Here is a 25,490-nt window from a genome sequence, read left to right on the forward strand (position 1 = left end):
GAAAGACTGAATTACACGTAGCAGAGTTCAAGTCTTGGGGAAGGGAACCACGAAACCTGAGTAACTGTATAAGTTGTCTTGAGGGCAAAGCCTCAAGACCCCTTTACTTTGTGAACTGTGTTGCTTGGAAATCGGGGAAGGGAACCTCGAGGAGTATTTGGAATTGTGTTGCCTTGAACGGAAGAAAGGTAATCTTGACACTTTTTATGGAACTTTCTTACACTTGAGGAAGGGAAGCTGAAAGAAAGTTGAGAGCGGGAAGAAGCTCAGACTTTGAGTTAAGCAATGTTTATTTTGTTGGTAACATTCCTAAACATTTTTTAGCTTTAGTTGTGAGGGCAAGAATAGGTTTTAGACACAGATTGACTTTTAAGTTGAACTCTTTGATGCAGACTTTCCTTGGTTTTGTTCAGGTAGGTAAATCCCACCTTAGCATAGGGCAAGTTAGGCCTTCAACCATCCTGACATTTAAGTTAATAACTATAATTTGTTTGAATTTGAAGTCTGTTGTCTGTGTCTTTACTTCATGATGCCTTCACAGGGGCCACACCTAAAGGATGGGAACCACTAGATGGAAACCTCTACCTTTTCCCTAGACTATATACTAGTCTAGGGAAAAGGTAGAGGGACACCTTACCACAATCACCTTCTCTATTTCTCAACTGATTTTATTAGCAATTGAATCTGATATAGAAAAACATTCCTTTCTACATATGAATTGTGAATTTCAAAATTGCCAGGAGAATCAACGTGCATGTTTTATCTTCAGCTGCCCTGCTCATCACCCCTAAAATACAAGATCATCAGTTATTAACCATACCATACATTCACTCGTTTTCAAAATCATTAAACAGGCAACCATCGAAAGAATCACAGTTTTGCAAGACACAATAGGTTCACAGTCCTTATTTGCATAGTTCAAAGACAGTGGGCCTCATTACGACTCAGGCGGTAAGGGTTTTACGGCGGCGTAAACAGCGCCGACCCTTACCGCCTGAGTACGAGGTCCCTTAGCACCATGGCGGATTTAACACCTGCTTTTAGCAGGTGTTAAAATCCATGGCGCTAAGGGACCATGGAGTTAATTACGCCACCGTAATTTACGGTGGCGTAATTAACGCCTTCCCCACTCCCATTATGCCCTATGGGGCAAAAATGGGAATGGGGAAGGGTAAATGGGGATTGGTGACTTACCGCCCCGCCAAGGTCGGAATGGGGCGGTAAGTCCGCCAACCACCATGGTGGTAAAGTCACGTCCCAGGCGGTAACTTACCGCCTGGGTCGTAATGAGGCCCAGTGACAAAAGTGCATAGAAACTACTAGGGTTAATTCAAATTAAATGTCTAATTCGTTCTAATACCAATATTTTCCAAACTTTGGTTAGCCACATCACCTTAAAAGGGGATTAAGCATTCCTTCATAGTTAAGGTATACAACATTTGGCTGTCAACAGAAGTGTAGCAACCAATCTGTTGTCTTACCTCTAGCGAAAAGCCTCTAATAGGCAAACCTTCCCACTTGACATGATGTAGAGTTCCAAACTGCCAACAATTCCTCCAACACATCTCCAACGGATAGGGGTACATTTCACATAGCAAATATGGCAGTCAATACAGCCATATATTGGATATCCATGTCCTGCACCAATGTGGGTGAGGTATGTAAGTTTTGCTGTATGTTATGACACGTGTCTACAATAAGGACTTTAGTGTATTTATATTGCATGGACACGTTTATTTATCCGGAGAAACCTTGATTGATGTTACCAAATTGTTTCTAAGGAGGTCAGGTTTCTAGCTCCACCCAGTCTGTTATCTAGCTATATTTCCCAGTGCTTCATCTGGTAATGCTGCAGTCTATAATTTTCAGTAATGCCATATTTTATTTTGAAATCTTGAAAGCTTCTGATCTCACCTACATTAAACATATCGCCCAATTATTGAAAATCACCCTTCTTCGATCTTTTGAAACATTTGTCAACAAGGCCCATTGTAAACACTGGATTTCCCAAAGTAGTTTAAAGTAGTGATGGGAAAGAGGTAAAGCCCTGAGTAGTAGAGAATTCACCCCGGATAGTGTCATCCGAGTAAATAGGTTTGCATACAAGCTTTTGGGCAGGTCTCGTTTTGGCAGCCACTGATGTTTCCTTGGTTGCTCTGTAAGGAGCCAAAGTTTATTAGAGATATTTTGCATCCACTTGCCCACACCTCGAAGTTGCGCTGCCTTGAACTACCCTACAATGTCCGGCGCCCTCCCGATTCACCCCTATCCTGAGGCCTGAACAAAAATGTCCTAATGAGTCGTGGTTTTCTACACAACAAGATGAATGAGAGGAACTCTTTCTGCCAGTTAGACAGGTCATCTCTGGGTACAGGAATCGTGAGAATCTGTAATAGGTACAATAAACATGGTAACACATTCATGTGTGTAAGTGGGCCCACTAAATCAAACCTAAGCACCCATGAATTTGCCACACTCATCGATCTAATCAAGTTTTGACAAATGTACTCAAGGACATGCAAATAGTTGTCCTTATACAATCCTCAGATCTGATTGGCCTAGGGGATTCCTAGACATATCAGAGATGTTCTCACCCATTTAAACTGCCGCTTCGCCACCCTACTGTGTCTTTTCCGGCTTAGACAAGGTCAAGCTTAGTAGTTCTGATTTAGCCATGTTTACTTTAAATCCTAGGACATTAGAAAAAGGAATCAGTGTCTGCCACCACTACAGGAATAGATATGTCAGGCTTCCCCAATGCCAAAAAGACTTTGTCAGCCAATAAAGAAATCTTGTGTTCTTCGGTGCCCCATGTGATCCTATATATATTGGCTCTCTGTTGGGTATAAAGGGAAAAAGACTCCATTATCAATGCAAACAGTAACAGGGGCAGTGGACAGTCATGCTTAGTTGCCCTGTAGAGTGGAAATGGTCTGAAAAAACTGCTGTTTTCCTCCATTCTTGCTCACAGTGTCACATAATTCCCTGTTATCTTTCTAATCATACCTACTCCAAATCCATATTTACAAAGGCTTCCTACCATAAACCCAATCAATCCAGGCGAATGCTTTTCCTGTATCCATTGCAAATGTCGTATTTGGGGATCACCCAAAGCATGAGCCATGCGTAGCTCAACCTTCAGGCCCCTTCTCAAAGCTTTAATGAGGATAGGCTCAAAGTCTGACCACTGCTAAGCCAGTCTGTCAATTCATGCTAGCACCCTCACTATAGTGGTCCATACAAATAGGGGTGATGTCTTCTTACTCATGGAGCTTGTCATGTGGTGCTCTAACTCCATGTATGGAAGCCACCAGTTGTTTAAAAGAATGAGCCATCACTCTCTCACTGAAAAGGACCCAAATGTTCCTTCCTCTTGCCAGGAGAGATAACACATCTTAATTAAAGGAGGAATGACACCTATCAATGAAAGGAAACAGCGAAGTGCCCCCGGCAAGAGTGAAGGAGGTGCGTGAGGGGTGGAGCCCCCTTGCCTTCACACCCATGGCATTGACCTACAAAAGAGCATGCAGCCAACCCCAACAGCAGCAGCAACCTCCAATTCCAGAAACGGCCAGTCTGGAGCAGAGATCTATTTGTGTGTGTGTGCGCTGGGTTGTGTGTCCTGGGTTGCATCAGTATTTGTTTGGGATGCCTAGCGATGGCAAGTTTTGCTATGTGCCTGAAGCAAGCTATATTGCCTTGCTCTGCCCTAGTTGGAAGTGCTACACTCAGTTAGGTTTGCTATGCTACACTTCATTATGCTGTGCCAGGTCTTCTTTTTAAGCCGTAGAAACATGTTTTGTAATGTCTTCGGTTTTGCTGTTTATTTTTTACTTGCATTTGTATGTACTCATTCAGTTTTTGTGTGGGAGGAGAATATGCTGCACTCCTTTTATACTAGGTGGGTTAGGTCATGTTATATTATGTTGTGGTTCCATTATAATGTTTTGCTTTAAATGTCTAATGTTCAAGGTGCACCTGGAAATCTAATCTGTTGATTAGACCTCCAAACCCTTGTTTTGACCTTACATTCACACAATGACCTCTAATAATAGGACACAGTAATTGTAGCCCACGGTGAAAAGGCTTGATTACGTACATTAACTCCCATTAACACGTTCAGTTTAAGATGATTCCTGTCTCACACACCACTATAAACATGTCCATGCAAGTCCTAGCTTTACTCCAGGAATTCTACTCCCAGGGAATGTGTGCTTAAATGTGCACCCTCGATTTCCTTTTAACTTTTCCATGTATAGAACGTGGCCTTTCCGTGGCTAAAAGGAGTAAGTATAAGGGCCTTGCACACTGACTTTTCTCGGGCATGGTTTCTACATGCCTTGGCTCACCATGACACTGTGGAAGGCTCAATTTCTGACCACGTCTGTGGCATAGACAGCCTTTGTGTCCTTAAGCCCTTTGCACAGAAGCACAAGCCTAGGGTTTTAGTTAAAAATAATAATATTGTTAACCACGACATAATGAGGAATCCCCTAAAGTATTTCATGTTGTTTTTGCTCGCATTTTAGGGAGCTTTTTTCAAACTTGGCAAATTCAGGTTTCTGACATGCAACCTCTCCTAAATGTTGTTGGGGGCCTAGGGAAGGAAGGAGAAGGGCTTTGCTGTCTGTTTATTCCCGGGCATGGCTTCAACATGCCCAGGCTCACCATGAGATGAGTACATTCCAGCCACAACCCCGGGTGCGCAGGGCACACCTCTTTCAAGCTGTTTCTCCAACCGGCACAGCGCCCCATGAAATACAGTCGAGTCCAATTATAAATTTGGTCGAATTGTACTCATAGCTCTGCTGCCTTGTCCTTCTCATGCCTTTCTGAGCCTCTATCTATTCTCTGCCCTCATGTCAACTATCTACCCGACTGTGTTCCTCCCTACCACTTCTGATTGTTCTATGATACTCCTCCTTTGCCACTCAGACAGGCAAAGCACTTTCAAAGCCATAACTCATGGCAGGAGGTACTATACAAATGCAAGATAACTTAACATATATAACATATTTTCACTTCTAGTTCATTTTTCAATGTCCTCCACTTTTCTTGAAGAGCTGTTATCCCTTTCTTAAGCTCTGTTAACTCTTTTTGTATCGGCTCACATGCCGAAAACAATGTGGAAGTGTCTGTTTCGTAATCTGAGACTTTATTTCCTAAGGGCTCTATTTCTTTGTACGGTTTTAGGTAAATCTGCTATGAACGCATTCATTTCATTTTTCATGAATTCGGTACAATATTCTTTAAGCCTGTGCAATGACGACTCAAATTGCTCCTTTGTAAGTACTGCCATCCAATGCCCTGGCACCGCCATAGAAGACCGTGGGTCAGACTTTTCTCTCTTGCTCTCTTGCAACCCACTCGAGTCAATAAGGCATGCAGGTTCAGATCTGTGAGACTCGAAAAGTGTCCTGATAAAATCTGTCTGCCTGTCTCTGATCCTTCCCCTGGTCGCAGACAGTAGCCTCCAATCTACTTGAATCAGCTCCCTGTCTATGTGTTGAACGTTTCTTTCCAGGGAATCACAAAGCTTTATCCCTCAGTACTCAATTTCCTCAATGACGAGAGGTGCAAGAGATGGAGGTAAGAGATAGAGGTGGGCGAAGGAGAGGAGAGCTAAGCCTGAAATGTTCTCTTTCCTCTGTGAGCCTCGGGGGTGTAAGAGGAGGAAAATATTTTATAAATGTAAGTAATTAGTAAATTAAGGAATGAAAACATGAGGATAAAGTGAGATTTAGGCCATTCCTACAGTGACACCACATTAAGTTATGCTCTTATGATTTTTCTTATCTTTTATCTGACATTGTGATACTCCCATGTTATATTAAAGTTGGCTTAGCCATTACTGGTTTTCCCAGTGGACTCCAGAGCATGAATAAAAGGTAGGGCTTGAAATGTGCTATTTGCAGAAACTCTGCTGAGAATCTTTAGACCCACGTAACTTCATAAACTCGGTAGTTGCGATATGGACTATAAGGGTATCAGAATAAAGAAAAGGAAAAACCTATTTTGCCCTATTTGTATGAGAGGTTGCTCTACTTCAACACAAACACTAAGGACTTTGTCAGGATATCTTGTAAAATAATGTGTCCACTGTCCTGGGTCCAAACCTATTTCCGCCCCTTACACTAAACTAACTAAGGAAAACTGGGTGTCTTCTTGATCCAGAAGGAGGCTTCTCTCATTCCAGATACAGACCTTTAAAGTTCAGTTTGTGGTGGGAAAACAAGTGTGGCTCATTAAACACAGTACTGAACTATCAATTTTCAAATATAGTGTTAAGTCTGGTTCACTATCCTGCCAGACTTAATTGTAGGCTTGTTCATCACAAAACATATTCTTGTTTTATCGGGGGGGGAGAGTCTCTTCCCTGTGTTACTTCTTTCAACTTAAAACTGCAGCATTAAGCCTGGTGCACTATCCTGCCAGACTTGACTATCTCAGAATTCCAGAAAACATCTCTTTCTCATTACCATGTGTCCCAAATCCCTCTGCGCTTGTTTCAGGTTCTCCCAGACTTGTTTTACAACTCCTTTCTCATCTGTCTGGGTCCCAGACCCCTTTATACAAAACATCTCTTTCTCTTTCAAATGTGTCCCAGATCCTTCTGCGTTGTTTCGGGTTCTCTCTGACTTGTTTTACAACTCCTTTCTCGTCTCTGTGGGTCCCAGACCCCTTAATAGTCTCATAGGCTTTTTCTGGCTTGCTCTGGACCTCAGCCCCTTTACAAAATGTTTTTCTTTCTTCTATGGGTCCCTGATCCTTGTGCTTCGGCTCTGTGGGCCTCACCCACTTTCATATGGGTCCCAGACCCTGGTGTGTTGTTTCGCGGGTTCTCTATCCCCTCATTCAATGTCCAACTGAACAGATCTGGTATACTCTCCTGACAGGTACTGTTCCACATAGGATATGTTATGCAGTTCAACTCGCTCTCTCCCTTCTTTATTGTCTCTGGGTCCCATGCCCGCTTGTCTTGGCTTTGCCTCTGTATTTCCTTCGAGTCCCTGACCCATTTACTTTGGATTTGCCTCTGCTGATCACTTGGGCCCCATACCCCTTTATATTGGATTTCCAGGACACTTGGTTTACTATCCTGCCAAGTGTCTACTGACTGCTGTTCACTTGGGTCCCAGACTCCTTTATATTGGCGTCCAAGGACCCTTGGTTTACTCCCCTGCCAGGTGTCATTTTATGAAGTATTTGTCAATGTCCTTATATTTCTCTTAGGGTCTTTGACCCAGGTATTATCATCAGATTTAGTTTGCATCTGGTCCCTGACCCTCTTTAGGCTCCGCTCTTTCGGTCTCCAGCCCCTCTCATGGACCAGGCAGCACCCGTACCTTGCTCTCGGGTTCCTGCTGCGTAGCGTCCTACTCGGGCTTCTCCAAATCTCTAGGCGCTGCAGTCTGCGTCGATGCTCCAGTTTCAGCGAGTCAGGCTGTGAGGCTTCCCTCCAGGCGTTGTTCCGTGGAGTTAGTTTCTCTCTGCCTTTCAGCGATCTGCTGGTTCTTGGCATCCCATTCTCCAGCTTCTTCTGGTCTGTGTCTGTCTGAGGCATTCAAACTTCATTCTCGGTTCCTCAGGGGCAGACTAGACGAATGGCATACTCCCTCTTCTATTCTGTACTCTGGGAAACCAATAGGCTGCTTCCAGCAACTAGACTGTACCTGCTGGTTTCCACTAATATCCCTCATTGCTTCATCGATCCTCGTCACAGTACTGAACTACTGATCCCCATAGAGTTCAGTAGAACTCTTCTTCATCTCAGTAGTGTTCTGGGACTTGGCTTCCTTAACTCTACACATACAGATAGAGATGTGGGGAACCACAGGGTAGTGGGGGGGGGGTGAAAGGAAGGAGAAGAAAGAATTGAGAGGGGAATACCGCTTTCTCCAAAGGTGATTGTCACTGGTCCCATGGAGGGCTTCCCTCCCCATGAGATCCACCCGCTGAGTACTACCCCCATGGGGACTATTGGGAAGCTCACTCACCTCCCTGGCCTCATGAGAAGGGCCCCACCCCCATGGAAGTTGTGACAATACCATGGGATTTGTCACAGGACAAAGAATTGCTAAGAAGAGTACGAATGATGACACAATGGGAGAAAAGTGAACAACTCTCAGCGGGATGCTTCCGGGAGGGATTATTCATGTGGTATGGTGATCCCGGAAGTTGAAATCAAGGAAGAATTAAATGTGAATGCAAGGATGTATTGTGTTAGTGGGAGGTAGGATATTCCTGCAAGAAGCCCAAGTGATGGTTTCTAGAATGTTCTTAGGTTTCAAATGTGTCAGGTAACTAGTGACCTATAAAGGTGAACGGTCTGGAGGGTGGGTCCGATTAGAGCAGTCAGCTCCCAGTAAATATAGAATACTAGTTTTCTTGTCATGCAAAACAACAATAAAGCTGTCTCTGTCATCATCCGAATTTTATGTGAGCCTGATTTTTCTGATAGGGGCTTGCTATTCACTTGTCTGATCTGCTGGGATCTGCTGGGATCTCCCAATCTCCCAGGCCACTGGGCAGCAGAGGAAATACCAATGTCTTCCGTTCTGTGGAGCACTCACCTCCCTATCCCCTGCACCACCAGACTAGGCCTCTGGTCTGCTTTTGTTTGTTGTACTATCGGGTCAAGGTGCCAGGAGCTCTTCCCCCAATTCTCACACACCTCAGAGCTGCTGGGGCTTTGTCCCGCCAGCCATCTTAATGTGGCTCCCAGGAGAAACGGAGTGGCAAGGGATTGTTTCACTGATTCAGACAGCTTATGTTCCATATGCGCTCATTCTTTTCCTGTTTAGGATCTAAAATCCCTGAGGTTATCGGCCACAGGGATAACATCTGGGATATGTCGACATTGGGGCACCCAGGGCCTGGGACGGACAGGAGAGCTCTGAGATCTTACATCTCATTCCTCTGCGATCTTGGCCATGCCCCCTGCAAATACTTTTTTTTACATCCTTCTGCTAACTTCCCCACATAAAGTCGACCAAACCTGTCACAGTCATCTGTCAAAATTTCTCACTCTTATAAGTCACGGCACCTGCCAGTCAGCCTACACCCACCCAGGTTACCTTATGTAGCACTTCCCTCTGTAGGAAAGAATGCCATACCACAGGTAGCTTGGCTGTCAAATTAAGCTGTCCAATTGGAGTTATGACACTGTACTCCATGGAAAAGGAAAACATTAACCTCTGGCATGCTGGAAAGTAGCCCTAAGGGTACAATCAAAAACAAACATAAATGCTGCGCGTATACCCATGTTAGTAGGGGAATACACATCACATTCACACAAAAGGACTAACCCTGGCTCCCGTTGAACCAGCTAATACATTTCAAACACATCTACATCATTCAAAATGCCTTCTGTGGCAAGGGCACAGATTGACTCTAAAGGCTGTCCCCCCAAAATACCTCAGTTAGTCCTGAGATCATGTTAGTCCTAGAAACATGGCAAGCAACATTTTCTAAACACGTAGATCATTATGGGAGTAATATCCCTGAAACGGAACAGCCAAGACCACAATCCTTAGATTAGTTGATTACAAATCGTTGGAAAACAGGTGAAACCCCACTTTTAAACAGGGGTTCAATGTACAGAGGCACACAAGTAATGTGCTAAGAACAAATCAATCCCCATAGAAATGCTGGGAGGTACATGGCCCGAAATACTGCCTTCAATACATTATACGGGTTGACTGTTGCTGTGTTGCCTTGGTTTGATCTCTTCACTGTTTTCGAGTGTTCTGCGGGGACCGTAAGGTGCCCGATTATTGCTATGATTGAAAGACGATACATTAGTAAGTAAAGGTAAACATTGATAGTTCTTTACTGCATATGCATAGAACTTGGGCTCAAGTGCTCGCCTAATATTCTCAGAGTCTGTGAGCTCACAATATGTCTGCAGTGACATCATGCAGTAGAGTCATACAAAGTGGCTCTGAACAGATCTTGTTTTCCCTTCTGAGTACCAGTTAGGGGCCCAAGAGACAAGGAAATTACACTTGAAACGTATATAGATCACATTCTCAGATGATTACGGACAGAAGACAATATGATTTATACCTGCAGAAGTGCATACGACAGCATGCACCAACAGCAGAACAACAAAAGGGAGCCAAGTCCACAGGACTGAAGATGGTGCCTGTATTTATGAAGGCTTGGAAATTGGCACTGTACTGGGTTTTGCCAAGACAGAAGAATGGCCATGTGCAATCGATTGAAAAGTGGTGGGCATATGGAAAGACTTGAAATTCTTCCGAATCATGAGATGTCCTGACAGGCCAGAGCCTCTGAAAGGTCAGTTGGGCTGGTACAGAGTGAGTCACATATCAAGTGAGTCACTAACCTGTCGAGCTCTGAGTAAAGAACCACTCCAGCCCTATCCAGTCATCACCTGCACTGCAAAACAACACTGCCATGTGGAGACTACTCCAGTCAAAGCATTTCAGAAGACAACATACAATGCAAATCAAATCCTTCTTTCAAAGAGAACCACATCACCATGAGGAAACAGAGACTCCATATTTGGCCCACAGAAAGATACCTTATCCCACCCAGCTAACAACCCCAGATTTGCCCATGGAAAGGTAACCTATCCCGCAGAGGATGCATCCACTTTATCAACAAGAAAACACCACATTAACCACCAGAAGAGACAACCATCCAGAGTCTGGCTGTAAGTGATCACTTATAATGCATGTGTGGCCTGGTGCTCATCACTGAAACCCACGTTGCCTCAAATTTGCACACGAACATACTGCTGTCAAGGGCCACATGTGGGTGCTGGGGCTGAAAGGCCTGTCTAAGGACATTCTGTGGTATAAGTAGAGTGTGGAGGGACAATAAGGGACCCATGTTTTGAATCAGGTCTAGGTTTAACTATAGGCTGGGGGATGATTAAGATTTTGGGGGGAATTTGGGTCTGAGGTTAGGGGGCCTTGTGGGGGGGTGAGTAGGGTTTTGAGACTTTATAAGTTTTGGTGGACTGTACAGGATTTGGTGGCTCAGCTGAGAACAAGGGAGTATGTAGGATCTGGACAAACAAGTAGGATTTGGGAGCGGAGTATGTTCTGCTGGCAAAGTGGAGTCTGGGTTTCTGGGATACTAGGCTAGGCTTTTGGGTAGAGAACAGTCTACACAAATTGAATAGGCTCTAGAGAATCAGTGAGATCTGCAAGATGAATAGGGCCTGGGAGACTGGTTCCATCTGGAAGCACTGAACAGGATGTTGGGGTTTGAGAACGCGCAAGAGTGGGGACGTCTGTGGGGCTGGGTCGTGTCTGGAGGGCTGTACAGTATCTGAGAGCCTATCAGCTCACAAGGCGGACAGGTTTGCATTGGCAGAAATAAAAATGTGTCAAGCTGGCATCAGTGTCTGCAGAAGGAGTGCATGTCCTTATAATATGTTCGCACAGACTGCCCTAGATGCCCCTGTTGTAGGCAAGGGCTCTAACTAAAATGTCTTTGCTGAATTTAAGTCAAAGTGACACTGAAAGGTGCTAATGCAACAGCACAGAAATGCACATGAAACACAAACCCATTAACAAAACCTAATCTTTAACCAATGTTGCCCTAAACTAGGATGTTTCATACATGCAGTGGTAGTACAGAAACCTTTAGAACAAATGTGTTGCCTTCAACCAAGAATAGTTTGCAATTTGCCTCCAATAATAAATTGTCGAGATCACAAACACACTGCAGACTAATTTGACATTAGGCAAAAATATCTGGCTAGGGGACGGCTGCCTTGCAGCTGCAGGAGTGACACCATGGAATAAAATGTTGATGGAATTAGGCCAGGAAATAAGACATTTTGGAAGGATCCTAAAACTGAGCACTACAAGAAGGCCTACGCCTAATCCCCTATTTCAGTAACCTTCTATCCATATGGTGGCACCAGATAAATGGCATACTGCGCTAGATAAATGAAACTGCATCAGAGTGGAAAGATCTTGTTTTACAGGATAGATTTACCCACAACAATGCAAGTGACACAATTCTATTTTAAAAAAGGCACAAAATAAAATATTCCTAACCCTGTATTCACTCTCCATCTGGGCCCAATGGCAGAATGCCCTTTCAGAAATGACTTTATCCACAGGCTTACTGACCAATACCACTTTAAGGCCTGACAGTGCATTTTCATATAGGCCAGTTTGCCAGCAACAACTGTTTACCTCTAATGAGCTAAGGGAAATGATTGTGGGCCGTGCAGGATGACCCATGAACTGACACCACTACAGCATCTGTATTTCATACATAAGTTGATGCACTTACTTGCTTTCTCCCCAGTTCAACCCCCAGGGTGTTGACGCAGTTTTGATAAGACTCCACCGTTAAGTAATTCCCTGTTCGGTTGATTAGACCAACTTTCATACAAGCCCCCGTTGGGGTGACCGCAGCTGATGGATGGCATTGTCTGTCCAGGCAACGTTCCCTATTTGAGCACATGTCTTGGTGGGCAAAACTGGGTCTTTCAGCTTGGCATGGAGATAGTCTTGGCCCTCACGCTTAGACAAAGTTGAGCCTGATAAACCATACAATGATTGTCTCAGCATAAAACCACCTGGAGACCACCACGATGACAGTGAGGCCCATCCAACCTCATGGATGAAAGCTTCCAGGCGAGGGCCCAGCCAGATTACAGTGGGAGGGAGGTGGCCTAAATTACAGTACAAGGCTTTGTGACACTCAACACCTGACATCATGGCTGCTGAGACATCTATGGTGCCCCTTAGCAGCAGCAGTGAAGTAGGCATTCTCCTCCATGGCCTGTCAATGATGAAGATATTGGATAACCTATGGAACTGGAAGGTCACACATGATTGAGAGCAGGAGCTGGAGGTACATATATAATAGGTTTCTACTTTTTACCCACTCATTGTGCTAATGTACATACATTATGAGTTTGGAAAAGGTTTGAAAGTCAAAATGAATCAAAGTTATGTTTCCAGGGAGTCTTTTGGCCAATACCCAAACTCTGATAGGCTGGCAGAAGAGGTGTGACTACTTACATAAAAGGGTACAATGTAAGATTGTTGATGCTGGATAATTGTTGTACCACATTTTATGAATCACCTCTTTTGGGATTGAACTAATGCCCTGGTAATTATTTTCATCACTCGAGACATAGCTACGCTGTGCGGCTGTGACACAAGTAAGGTTCAGTAGATGCCTTTGGGTGATTTGAATGCTTCAAACATTTTGCTTCTGCACAATACTGTAACTAGAGTGGACACTGCATCTAATGATTAAACAAAATCACTCCTTTTGCAAGCAGTCAAATGTCTGAGAGTTGGGCACTACTTGGCTCCTGCTTAGAAAAGACTGGTTGACCTAAAACAGATTACTATCTGGTGCTATTTTCAGACTCCCTGACAAATTGTTCAATACAATTAAAGGGGCCCAATACCTGTGAAGGCCATTTGGGATTCTCATAAATATGCATCTTAATTACATTTCCAATTGTCATTTGTGTTTAAACTATGCAAGATGACGCATTATGATCAAGGACACCATGTGTGCTTTTTGAAAATTGAAATACTTCCAAGTCAGTTGACATAGACAGATTGACAAGACAAAATACTGAGCAGATAATCATTCAAACACTTTGATTTTACTATGCATAACTTTGAAAACTGGATTATAAAGTGTTCATTTAGCTTCTGCTTTACATTTGAAATCTTACAGAATGTACTAAAATAATAATGTGCAAATAACCTTGTTGTTATGCTTGACATTGCTTCAATATCATGTTGAAATTAGATGTGCTGCATTATATATAGTGTAGAATAGTCAATTTGAGCCAAGTCAATCATTCCATAACGCCATCTAGTAGCCATCACTGGAAGTTCAGCTTCAGTTCTTAGCTACATCAACAAGGCATTGTGGGTATGCAAATTAGGCCAAATGGAAATCGTTTTTTTCCAGGGAATTGTCTTTGTTTTACTGCCCTCTAAGAGAAAGACATTTCCTAGAGAAAAATATCAAAGTCCTGACTTTGATCTGAGTTGCATGCAGCGTAGATATACGGAATGTACATGTATGTGTACAGTTTGTATAAAAGATGCATACTCATTGTGCTCATGCGAGATATATAAATACATCTTAAAGCTTAAATATTTTGAAATTGCCCAGCTCGTTTTACAACATTTCTTTCAGTGCATAAATTCATGATAAGATATAGGTGCTTGCCGAAAATCGTGAAAATCAAAGTGGCCAATTTTGTGATATTGAGCTGAAAATATTTTTTGTGTGAGAAAACCCCACGTTAATAGCTTTTCAAAATGCGATAAAAAACATTGTTTTAAAATATAAAACCGTCTAACAAACAGTCAAAAAATGTCCATGCAGGGCCATCTACCTCGAAATTTTAGTGTGGATAATTGTCAGATTTTTTTCATGGAAGGGTTCAAGAGTAATTAAGAAAAGTTATTTTCTGAAACTCCATATACAGTTACAATTGAGCTTAACTATGCCAATGCGCTACCGCAATTATGTATATTATATATGTGCATGTACATATATAGATGCATATATCAGTGACATATATATGCATCTATCTATATACATATATATATATTATATACATAATGGCATCTGTGCTCTTCACATGCCCCCCCCCGACGATGTGAAAAGCACAGAAATTGGTAGGAGGAGAACATTAGTGGCTGAGTAGGGTAACTGCGCAGGGAACCAGAGTGCGCCCCCCTTTCCTGTACTGTTTATATTCATGGATTTCCGTAGGGTGCAAGCTTCAGAATCCCTTAGGGTGCTGCACCAGGGTGACACATGCCCTGCTTTGGAGTGCCACACTGTGGGCTACTAGCCCCCTTTCCCCACTGTGGGTCTGGGTGTGAGCAGGTTCCCTGCAAAACTGATTACTACAGCTACCAGACGTCCTTGCAGCAGAATCATCATTGTTTGATAACACCTGCACTTGCTGTGAGCTGCAAGCAAAGACTGCCTCGCTGACGATGTGAAGAGCACAGAAGCCGATAGGAGGTCAACATCAGTGGCTGAGTAGGTTAACTGTGCAGGTAACCAGAGTGTGCCCCTCTTTCCTGTACACTTATATATATATAGTAGGAAAGTCCATTTCAGCCAAGTCACACATTCCCCAAAGCCACCTAGTAGCCATCGCTGGAAGTTCACTGCCAGTTCTGAGCATTGTGGGTATGCAAATTAACTCAAATGCAAACCTTTTTCTCCACAAAATTGTCTTTGTCTAAGAGGGCAGTGCTACTTTATAAATAGCTTTATCAAACCACGACAGACATTTGCAAGGCTGCCAGGAAAACTACATACCTGGTTTTACCATTATTAGGGAGCACCAGTCCAGTATAAGTTATGGTGGGCTTAAAAAGGTTTGGAAAAAAAACTTTCACCTGAAATGACTGCACTGCACCTTTGACGTTACCACCCAGGGGCAGTCTCCAGACGCTTGCGTGGCTCTGCAAGAGAGGTGGGGTGGGAAGTTTAGTGAGGATAGGGTGAGAGGATAGGTTCAGAACCAGGAGGAACTGGTGTCTGTGCGTGTTGTTTTGCATGTGGGACTTTTTGTGGGAGGCCCTGTACGTCATAACCGTTTGGGTAAGATTCAGAGCCTTGGGTATGTGGTAGTTTTTCATGTTGGTGTTGCTGTGTTGTGTGGGGTTATGGTGGGTTTGGTTGTGCGCACTGGTTAGTGTCCATAAGGGATCCAGAGACACGGGTGGCCGTAGCTATATGATTATCTGGTGTCTTGGTGCGTAATTGCGTTGTTGATGGTTTTATGGACTATGTGGGGTAGTTCACTCTAGGTATGCTTCAGCATCTGGGGATGCTGGGTGTGAACATAGAATTGATTCTTGGTTGGTTTATGTGTAGTGTGGCTATCCCAAGGTATGGTGTAGTGGTGTCAGTTATGTTGGAGGAGCAGGAAGGGGAAATGGGTTAGTAAGTCAGTCGGTTGGTTGGGACCTCTGGCGCACCTCTTCGGTTGCCGCTTGACGGTATCTAGCCAGGTTCTTGTATGTGGTTCTTTGGCCAATCTTGTCGCCTCTCTAGTTGTTTGTCTATGGTGTTATTGTTGCCGGTGTCCCTTCGAGGTTGTCATTGTCTGTTGAATATCCAGGTTTTGATTAATTTCCTGAAGGTGATGTGGTCTTCGGTGGTTCTAATTTGTTGGGGCATGGTGTTCCAGATGTTAGCAATTAGACAGAAGAACGCTGCTCCGCCGAATTTCCTTTTTCCGTAATCTTTTGCCTCTATTTGTAGGTCGTTCCTGGCTTTTAAGTCCCTCTCTGGGTGATACCGGCTAATCTTGTCTTCGAGGAATTCAGCTCCTAGTCTGTACAAGGCTTTGTGGGCAATGCAGAGTGCTTTGAATTTGACTATTTTTTTACTGGTAACCAGTGCAGGCTTTTCAATGCTGGAGTGATGTGGTCTCTTCTGTTTAGTCTGAATAGGATCCTGGTTGCTGTATTTTGCACCCTATGGAGTTTCTTGGTGAGTCTTTCCAGCATTCCTAGGTAGAGGCTGTTTGCGTAGTCAATTATTGTGAGGATCAGGGATATGATTGTGAGGGTTCTCTGAGGGAAGGAGAAGTAGGGGAGTAATCCTCTGAGTAGTCTTAGGAGGAAGAAGCATTTTTTGGTGATTGCGTTGACTTGCGGTTCCAGGGATAGTCTGTTGCCCATTAGTATTCCTAGATTATTTATTTACTACATTGGTAGTCTCTGGTTGCGTTCCCATGCCAGTCGGCAATTCCAATTGTGGGTTCCCTCTGTCTAATCCTGCGGGTGAGAGCATTATTTCCATTTTTGCCGGGTTCAGTTTAAGGTTGTTTGTTGTCATACAATTGTAGATGCCTGTGAGGCAGTTGTTGAGGCTATTATTTTGTTCCTGGGTTCTGTTTGTTTTCACAATCAGTTGTGTGTCGTCTGCGTAGTTGTAGGCAGTAAGTCCGTGGGTACGAATGATTCTCATCAGTTGGCAAAGCAGAGTAGAGAGGCTGGAACCCTGTGGGACTCTGAAGGATATATTGTTGGGGTTTGAAGTCAATGGTGGTAGGTAGGTTCTTTTGGTACAATTTGTTAGAAATGAGGTAAGCCACATTAGTGCGGATTCCTGTATGCCACATTCCAATAATATTTTTATTAGTGCTGCGTGGCTGATTGTGTCAAATGCTGCTGATATGTCCAATAATATGAGGGCCGATTGGGCATCATTGTCTGTGTTTATGTTTAGGTCATCCCATATCTATAGGAGTGTGGATTCTATTAGTAGGATTTTGTACACATGGTTCTGCAGGATCTTTGACGGGTAGGGCAAGTTGGATCTCGGTCTGTAGTTGCTCGGGTCTTCGCACTTTCTGATTCCTTTTTTTAATCAGTGGTTTAATGCATGCTGATTTGAAGGAGGACAATGCTATTCCTCTTTTGAGCGATAGATTCATTAGGTTCCGGAAGTGTGTCGCTGTGGTTCTGTGGTTGAGGATTCCTTTGAAGATGTCAGGGGACAGGGGTCTCTTGGGGGTCCTGCAAGGTTGGAGTCCTTGATCAGTGTGGCGAAGGCTTCTTCTGTGATTTGTTCTAGGCAGGTGAGTTTTGCTGTAGTCTGCGTTTCGCTCAGTGCTGTGGTCTGGCAGTCGTGGTTGTATTTGCCCAGGCTAGGTTGATGGTCCCTGGAATTATATCTATTTGTGATTTCAGGTGGTTGTTGATGTTGTCACAAAGTGCTTGTGTCAGGATGATGGAATTATTGCAGGAAGAATTTTTTTTTTATCTCTTTGATGATTTTGAAGAGTTCTTTCTGTGGATTGTTTGCCGATTCTATTCTTGTGGGGTAATATAATTTTTTTGTTTTGAGGACAGTTGATTTGTATAGTTTGAGTTGTCTTTGGTATTTTATTGTGTCTTGTTGGGTGTATTGTTCTCTCCATTTTGCGGTTGTTGTATTTTCAGTTCTTCTGTGAACCATCTTGCTGCCAGTGTTTTTGGTGTCGCTCTGAATGTTTTTGCTGGTGCCAGTTGGTCAACGGCCTTTGTGATCTAGCTGTTGAGTGTGCCTCTGCTGAGTCTAAGGTTGTTTTGGTGGGTTCTGTTTCGCTTGGAAGGGTTGAGTCTAGAAGGTTTGTTAGGGCCTCTAGATCTAGGTTCTTCCAGTTTCTTTTCTTGCTGGCATTGAGTATTGCATTTCTGTCCGGTAAGCAGGTTTGGGATGTGATGTAGAATGGTATCAAGTAGTGGTCCCTCCATACCATTGGTGTAGGTGGCACAGGTGCACATAGTGCTTCCCTGCAGAAAATTACATGTAGGGTGTGTTCGTCATTGTGGGTGGATCCATTTACTATTTGCTTGAAATGCAAAGTTTCCAGGAGTGCACAGAGTGAGCTTGCTGTGGATTTTTTTTCTTTTTTGAAACAGATGTTGAAGTCTCCCAGTATGACTAGGTTGATAAAATTGCGGCCGCGTCTGCTAATTTTGTTGCAAAGTTGAGGTTGTAAGAAGGTGGTCTGTAGATCAGGAGGAATACAATGTTGGTTTTGTCACTGAGCTCTATCTTTATGAAGAGGAATTCACAGTCTTGTATGTCGGTTGTGGTGAGTTGAGATGCTTAGATGTGTTCTTTATGTATAACTGCGATTCCGCCTCCTCTTCGGGTTTCTCTGTTGGAGTGTATTCATTTAAAATTGTCCGGTATGCCTTTGTTTGCAATGGCTTTGTAGTTGTCCGATAACCAGTTATCTGTAAGAAAGAGCACGTCTGTGCCTCCTTCGCTTAGAAGGTCATGGATTTTTAGAGGAGCAGTTACATGCCTCTGCAGGAAATCGCGCGCCCCTACTGCCTATATGTTGCAAGCCTGCAATCGTGCCATGTTTAAACCCAACAGATTTGCCAATTCTGCAACGTATATTCGAAAGACAGTATCCACTGAGAAAAGCTTATCAAATGTATCCCCGAAGAGATGATAATCTGAGGGAGGAACTCCTCAAAGGAATATGAAAAAAGAGAAAGAGGGGCTGGTGACATCACGAAAGACGAGCATGACGCCTGAAGAATAGTGGCTGAAGAGAATGTATGGACCTTACAGAACCTGATGACGAAGTAAGGAATTGAGTAAACTTTCATATGTGAAAAGAAGATTGCACGTGTGAGAAGCATTGCAGAAAATGGATGCCTTTAATAGGTACTGTAACGCAAGTAGATTAAGTCATCTTAGATGCTGACTATAGGTAGTGAATACACTGCAGGTAAAGCCGCCATTGTATAGAAGCTGGGCATCAGTGTCATGAATTTTAGTAAGCTAGGACCCATGGAGAGAAAAGCTGAAAGCTGTGTCGCAGCAAGAATTAGCTGAGATCGTGGAAGAGTCTGAAAGGGCTATCTGGTCTTGTGTCAAAGCTGAAGCAGTCAAGGCCGGTTATCTATTCTTGAAGGTGGTGATCGTGTGAAGTCGAGTCATCCCTTGTTAAGGTGCAAAGAAAGAATACCATGCGTGCCAAGTTTTATTCATTTAAAACATTAAAATGCTGCGAAATGGACCAAATCGTTGTCACCTGTCACGTGAGCCAAGGATGGAAATAAAGTTGAGCATGGCGTTCTAGAATAACGATAGTTCGTGCTCGCACTCCCATATAATTCCCAGTGACAAGGATACTTTTGCAAGGCCAAGATTAAAGACAATCTTCATGGCAGAAGGCATGGGTGATGAGAAATGTTGGGCTAGTTGGGTAGGGAGGTACAGTCAAGTTCATCTCCTGGCACTTGGGGGTGAGCTTACTTGATGCTAGGTGAGCCAAATGTTCCAGAATGGCACGAGTAGAGGGCCACATAACGAAAGGCCTTATAGTTTGAAGACCAATTATATACTGTGTACTTAATAGTGTTGAAGATGACATGTTTTAGAGGTAGGCATAAGTTGTCTACCTGATAGTAGATAATCAATCACAATCCCACCCCTTATAGAAAGTATACTTAGATGTTCCCCTTGAGCGTATCACAATCCCTTGTAGGTTTTTCTTATTTGCCACATAGTATGACGTCACCTCTGGCGTATTTTTAGTATAAAGTTTACGTTTTATGAGAATTTCATTGAAAGCTCGAGCGAACATCCGTTGATGTCCGTTGTAACTCCATGTTTTAGATAATTGTTAATAAAACAGTAACCTTTGCCATCTTCCTGAGTTGGTTCAATTATTTGGTGTCAGAGTCATTCTGCAAACCCATCCATTGCATGCACGATTCCAAAAGAGCCCTACGCTCACGTGGTAGCAGTGCGGATGGTTAAAAGATCCAAACTAGTTTGTCTCCAGAGTTTCGGGCGATCGGGCATCCTCCGCCATTAGCCATAAGATCGTAGGGTTTCCTGTAGAGAGCGGCCGATAGAAATCTTGGAAGAAGAACAGAGGTGGTGGGGAGGTACCCCTTTGATGAAATCCCTACCCGGCTTCCAGGAGTGCTCTGCGGATAGAAGGCAAAGTGGTCGGATTGGAGGAGGAGACGATACTGAAGGCCTTGAGTCGATTAATGAATAAATGATAAGGAGACTAAGGGGAATGGCATATTAAGGGGATGGTATTGTGATAATTTTTGAGCAACTGGAAATAAGGTGTGAAGAGAAGAATAGCGCCTAGAGTCCTAACTCAAGGGAGTTCAGAAGAAGACGTCTAAAACTCCAATGGAAGTAGAGCAGAAAAATTAACGCTTGAACAGGTTCACATAAGGTCACGTCTTAAACCCTGTATACAGTACATAAGTAAAGGCGAGAGAGAAAAAGGTGATCACTGTGTTTATTAATGTGTAAAGTCGACTAGTCTGTATGTTGTTTATTGAGTAAAGATTTCAAAGAGCAATGAAAATATGAGGAGCAATAGCGATCAAAACCTAGTAAAGTGGTGGGTACCAATCCAAAGGTAGAGATAGATAACTGAAAAAGTAGAGGCTTGAGCAGCGATTGATAGTGCATGCTCATATTTCTTGTTTTAAAGGCATTGAAAAAGTGTTGATTTAAGCAAAAGTATAAAGGTTATTTCATAAAGTCCAGTAAGTATTGACAGTCAATTGAGACTTGCCATTATGGAGAGACTCCTCTGATGCACTTATGTAAGACATTGCCAAAGCACATGCCCAAGCTCAAACAGTATAGTGCGGAATGGGTGAAAGGCACAGCAGATAAAATGTTCATGGGTGGCCACAGGGGGGATCATTGTCAAAAACGGTATTACAACACATGACCACATACTTGCACGCTGCGTACACAGGGAAGAAATTAGAGAAAAGATTAGCGATCCTAGAGCTCTGGAAAATGTACCAGGAAGAAAGGGAAGCTCCGTCGCCTGAGGAGTGGATGCTTTGTCAGCGCAAGGAGGAAGGTGTTGAGCCCTCAGCTCCCCTTGCGTCGCCTGAAGTAAAAAGCGCTAGTGCGGAAGAAATAGGATTATATCCTTTAAAGGAGTTGAAAGTGGCGAAGGGTATAGTAATCCGATATACGACCCTCCCGCTTATAGTAGCAATGATAGTCCAGAGGAGAATAAAAGAAAATAAGAGATCTATGAGATCATACAGAACAAGGAAGAAAAGAATGAGCGGTCGAATATGTCAACAGAAATAAACAGAGAGATTAAGAGATGGAAAGGAGAGAAGGATAAAGCTGACAGAACAAATGGATGGGAGGACAGATATTACTTAAAATTGATGGGAAAAGCATCAAGGAAGTTAGGCAAAGAGAAGATAAGGACAAACAAGATAGAAAAGACAATGAACAAGAGAAGAGATTGCAAGAAGACGAGCAGGAAAGGAAGAATAGGGAGCAACGAGAACAGATGTATCAGGAGGAGCAAGAGAAAAAAGAATGGACAGAAGAGCAAAGAAAGTATGACAATAGACAGAGAGAGATAGAAGACAGGGATAGAAGAGAAAGGAAGAGAGAAGATGAGAAAGCGCAAAAACTAAGGGACAAAAGAATACAGAGGTGAAGGGAAGAAGAGGAAAGAAGGGAAGGAATAAAAAGAGAAGAACGAAGGCAAGAGGAAGAAAGAATTAGAAAGGAGGCAAGAAAGAGAAGAGAACTAAATGAAGAAATAGAACGAAGGAGGATACATTGGTGTCTTGATACCAGTCTCATTCATAAGGAACCAGTAGGGCCAAGCCTAGAAATACGATGGGACAGAATAGAATAGTTCCTTCCGATAAAGGAAGCAACGCCAGGGGCATCTAGGGTACTACTGGAAGAAGAACACTTTGATGCGGAGAGCATCAGAGAAAAGATTGATAAGGCCTATCAAGATTTAAAGAAAGGTAGCAAGTATGTAAGTCGAGGGAAGAGGGATCAGTTCCTAGCATTTCAATCACGTAGCAAAGAAGAAATTCTGTTCAGTCACGAACATAGATCACTGTCCTTAAGCAGACTGAACGTAGACAAAGGTGAAGAGGATAATAGTCACACTAATTGGGGCCTAGACATGTCAGACGAGGAAATGGTACCCAGTCTTGGGGAAGAAGGAGGGAGCGCGTGCGCCCCGAAGGAAGCCTGCAATTGGATAAAGAAGATGGTCTGATCTGGAACAACCTAAGGATAGGAGGGCAGATACAATAGCATATCCAGAGCATCCCCGATGATGATCGTTTAGACAGAAGGGAGAATCTCCGCCAAATGTGAACAGGTTAAGATTTTTACCGATAAGGACACAGACAGGGAAGATAGTCCCTGCCATGGATAGACTAATGATGGGAGCGGACTCTGGGTTGGGGTTTACGCAGTTTCCCTTATTGGAAAAAGGGGGAGCAAGACCACAGTATATTCCATGGCCGCAGATGGACAAGAATAATTTAAAGTGTAAGCTCCAAAGTTTGACTTCGGGCGCTGGGAAATGGATATATGGACTAGAAAAAATGACAGGAGGAAACATGCTGGCCATAAGGGACATAAAAGGTCTCCTTGCAGCTATTCTTGGGGAAAGAGCTGATGACATATGGAGGAGCATGTGAAAAAGGTGGGCCCTAGTATTGTAAAACTCTTGCGCTTCGCTCTGGGTTAGGGTGGTCCGGTTGTATATTTGCAAGGTCACAGGTGGTTGGAGGTGGTGCCCATACCTCCCTTGGCAAGATGAGAGAAAAAAGGGGAGTTCCTGGATACCTTGTTTTTGTTTTGTGGGAAAAGATAAATATCTGCAAGTTTGCGAGGGAGTCGTATATGGACGACCATGGAATAGGCAGCCTAACAGGCCTTACAACCATCCAAGACGAACAAATAAAGGACCTAACCATGGCCTAAACTGGACTAGACACCAGGGACATCCGAGCCCACATTCTTATAACATAGCCATGATAAAGACCGTAGAGGACGAAACACAAGTCGGCTGACCACAATAAGACTATTTGTCTTCTTCGGAATGAATACCACTTAAACCATCAAAAACTGTGCAGATATTTATCTTTTCCCACAAAGCAAGAGCGAGGTATCTGGGAATCCCCCTTTTTTCTCTGACATATGGAGGAGAGCAGGATATTCAAGTGTGAATGCACAAAACACAGCGCATGATGGAGCGCTGTTTAATAATTGTAGAGCAGATGTTTGGAGGGCTCTCAGGGTACAGTATCCTGATACATCAGACATGGGTGCAATTATGACACGTAAGATGAAGGAAGATGAAGACCCTATTGCTTACATTCAGGACATTCAGGAGAAATGGCAACTTGAAACTCGCGAGCCGTGGGAAAAAAAACAGTGGCATTATTTGGCCACATTTCATGCCAGGGGTTGCCTGAGCCAGTACAGAGACAGATGAAGAAACAAGTGGGGATGGAAGCAAAACAGTGAGCTGAGATATGTCAGGCTTTCTCAAATCTGATGTTGGCCCCGGAAGCTGCTGAACCCCCGCAGTCCCCTTTGGATGCTAACCTCTTAACTGGTATCAAACAGTTCAGTTGAGAGCACCCCCAAGGGAAAGGGGGAAAATGGGACAAATTAATAAACTTCAGGTTTTGCTCAGCTTCTTTATCTGCCAACCTGTGGGTGAAAATAACAACAATTCACTTTAGTCACTAACCTTTGAATTCCTTGGCTCTGACTTCTCCTTATAAATTTTAGTAAATAAACACGCCACCATACCTGATTATCCTCTGTGAATAACGTAGAGGAAGTGTATGAATTCTACTGAAGAAAACATAAAAATAGAGTCTTAGATGCTCTTACTGATTTCTTCAATTCGGTTTTGCAAAAAAACTGCTAATCTCCCTCAGTTTTAGGAGTTTGTCTTCAAGCAGTTCGACTGTCTTTTGACCAAACAACCCGCTGGAAATATTATACATGTAGTTTGTATTGGTGTCTAGATTCACCACAAATTCCAAGAATGACACTCTAACTATTCAATTTAAAATTGTTTGTTTTCTGAATGTGTAAAAGTGTTCATTAATTGGATCTTTTGCTTGCAAAGAAGATCGCTCGTAAAAGAAGCGTTCCTTTTACCAGAATATGCGCATGCGTGAAGATATTGTTTACTCCTTCTAAAAGGGAAGCGCACATGAACAAGGAATTGAGTTCAAAAATGAAACTGGCTTGGGCGCATGCGTAAAGGAATAGTCTTCCACTCTTCTTAATATGAATTGCTCAAACATGAAAGGAGAAATTCCTCAGTCCCGGAGACTAATCCTTGAAGAGGCAGCCCAGTGAAGATCACGCGCCAGGTTAGAATGTTAGTAAATTAAACATAACGCCTCGGAGTCGCGTGGCTACCACACTGTCACTTGCGCAGACAGTGTAAGATTTCTAACGCTAGTCCGACGCTAAGAAAAGCACTGTTACCGACAAAAGGTACAGTACTCAATAAACTTCTATACGGCCGAAAAAACACACAACGCTAAAATGAATAACAGACCTCCACACTCCAATTTGCCAGGTGTAAAAAAAATGTGACGCAGTTCAATTCATTTAAATACAGTTCTAGAAGTTCAAAAATAAATTCTTGAAAAAACAAAAAGAACTACTATATAAACAAAAACTAAGAAAAACAGGAACAAGTTAATTAATAGTTTTGATATTTATCTCCGGCTTGATAATCATAAAATTCCATAAAAGATAATGAAATCACTTAGCTTGCTTCTTTCTTTCACCGGAACGTTTTCTAAGTTTCTTTTTAAATCTCCAACACTTTCCTGGTCCAAATAACTAATATTAGGCACAAGGGCCTAACTAAAGTTTTCTAAAACTTAAGAGCTTCAAACATAAGACCTTCCAGCTGGGCTTCTGACAATGAAAGGCGGTTTAGAATGTTCCAACAATGCCTTTCTTTTACTTCTGGCCAATCACTGATCCTTTTGGAATTCTCCATTTTGACTTGGGAAGCTCTCCACACTCTGCACAGAAAGTTAAGGCCCAAACCATACTTTATGTTAATCATATCCTCATTTCACCTCATTCATCCAAATCCCACGAAACCTGACAAGATACAGCTGATGATAGTGCGTCACTGTCGGTTGTTACAAGAGTGGAATATGAAGAAA

At 43.2% G+C, this 25,490-nt stretch overlaps 1 protein-coding gene across 1 annotated transcript in view; it reads right to left on the minus strand.

Annotated features, from left to right (window-relative positions):
* Nucleotides 1-12,679, minus strand: part of FSCN3 (fascin actin-bundling protein 3) — a 476,374-nt gene extending 463,695 nt beyond the window's left edge. The window contains exon 1 of the mRNA XM_069629566.1: nucleotides 12,283-12,679. Coding sequence (XP_069485667.1) covers nucleotides 12,283-12,456 — 174 coding nt within the window. The 5' untranslated portion in view covers nucleotides 12,457-12,679. The remainder of the gene's footprint in view (nucleotides 1-12,282) is intronic.
* Nucleotides 12,680-25,490: the final 12,811 nt, after the last annotated feature.

The sequence above is a fragment of the Ambystoma mexicanum genome, chromosome 12, assembly GCF_040938575.1.
Source record: "Ambystoma mexicanum isolate Mex_15411 chromosome 12, UKY_AmexF1_1, whole genome shotgun sequence".
Classification (NCBI taxonomy): domain Eukaryota; kingdom Metazoa; phylum Chordata; class Amphibia; order Caudata; family Ambystomatidae; genus Ambystoma; species Ambystoma mexicanum.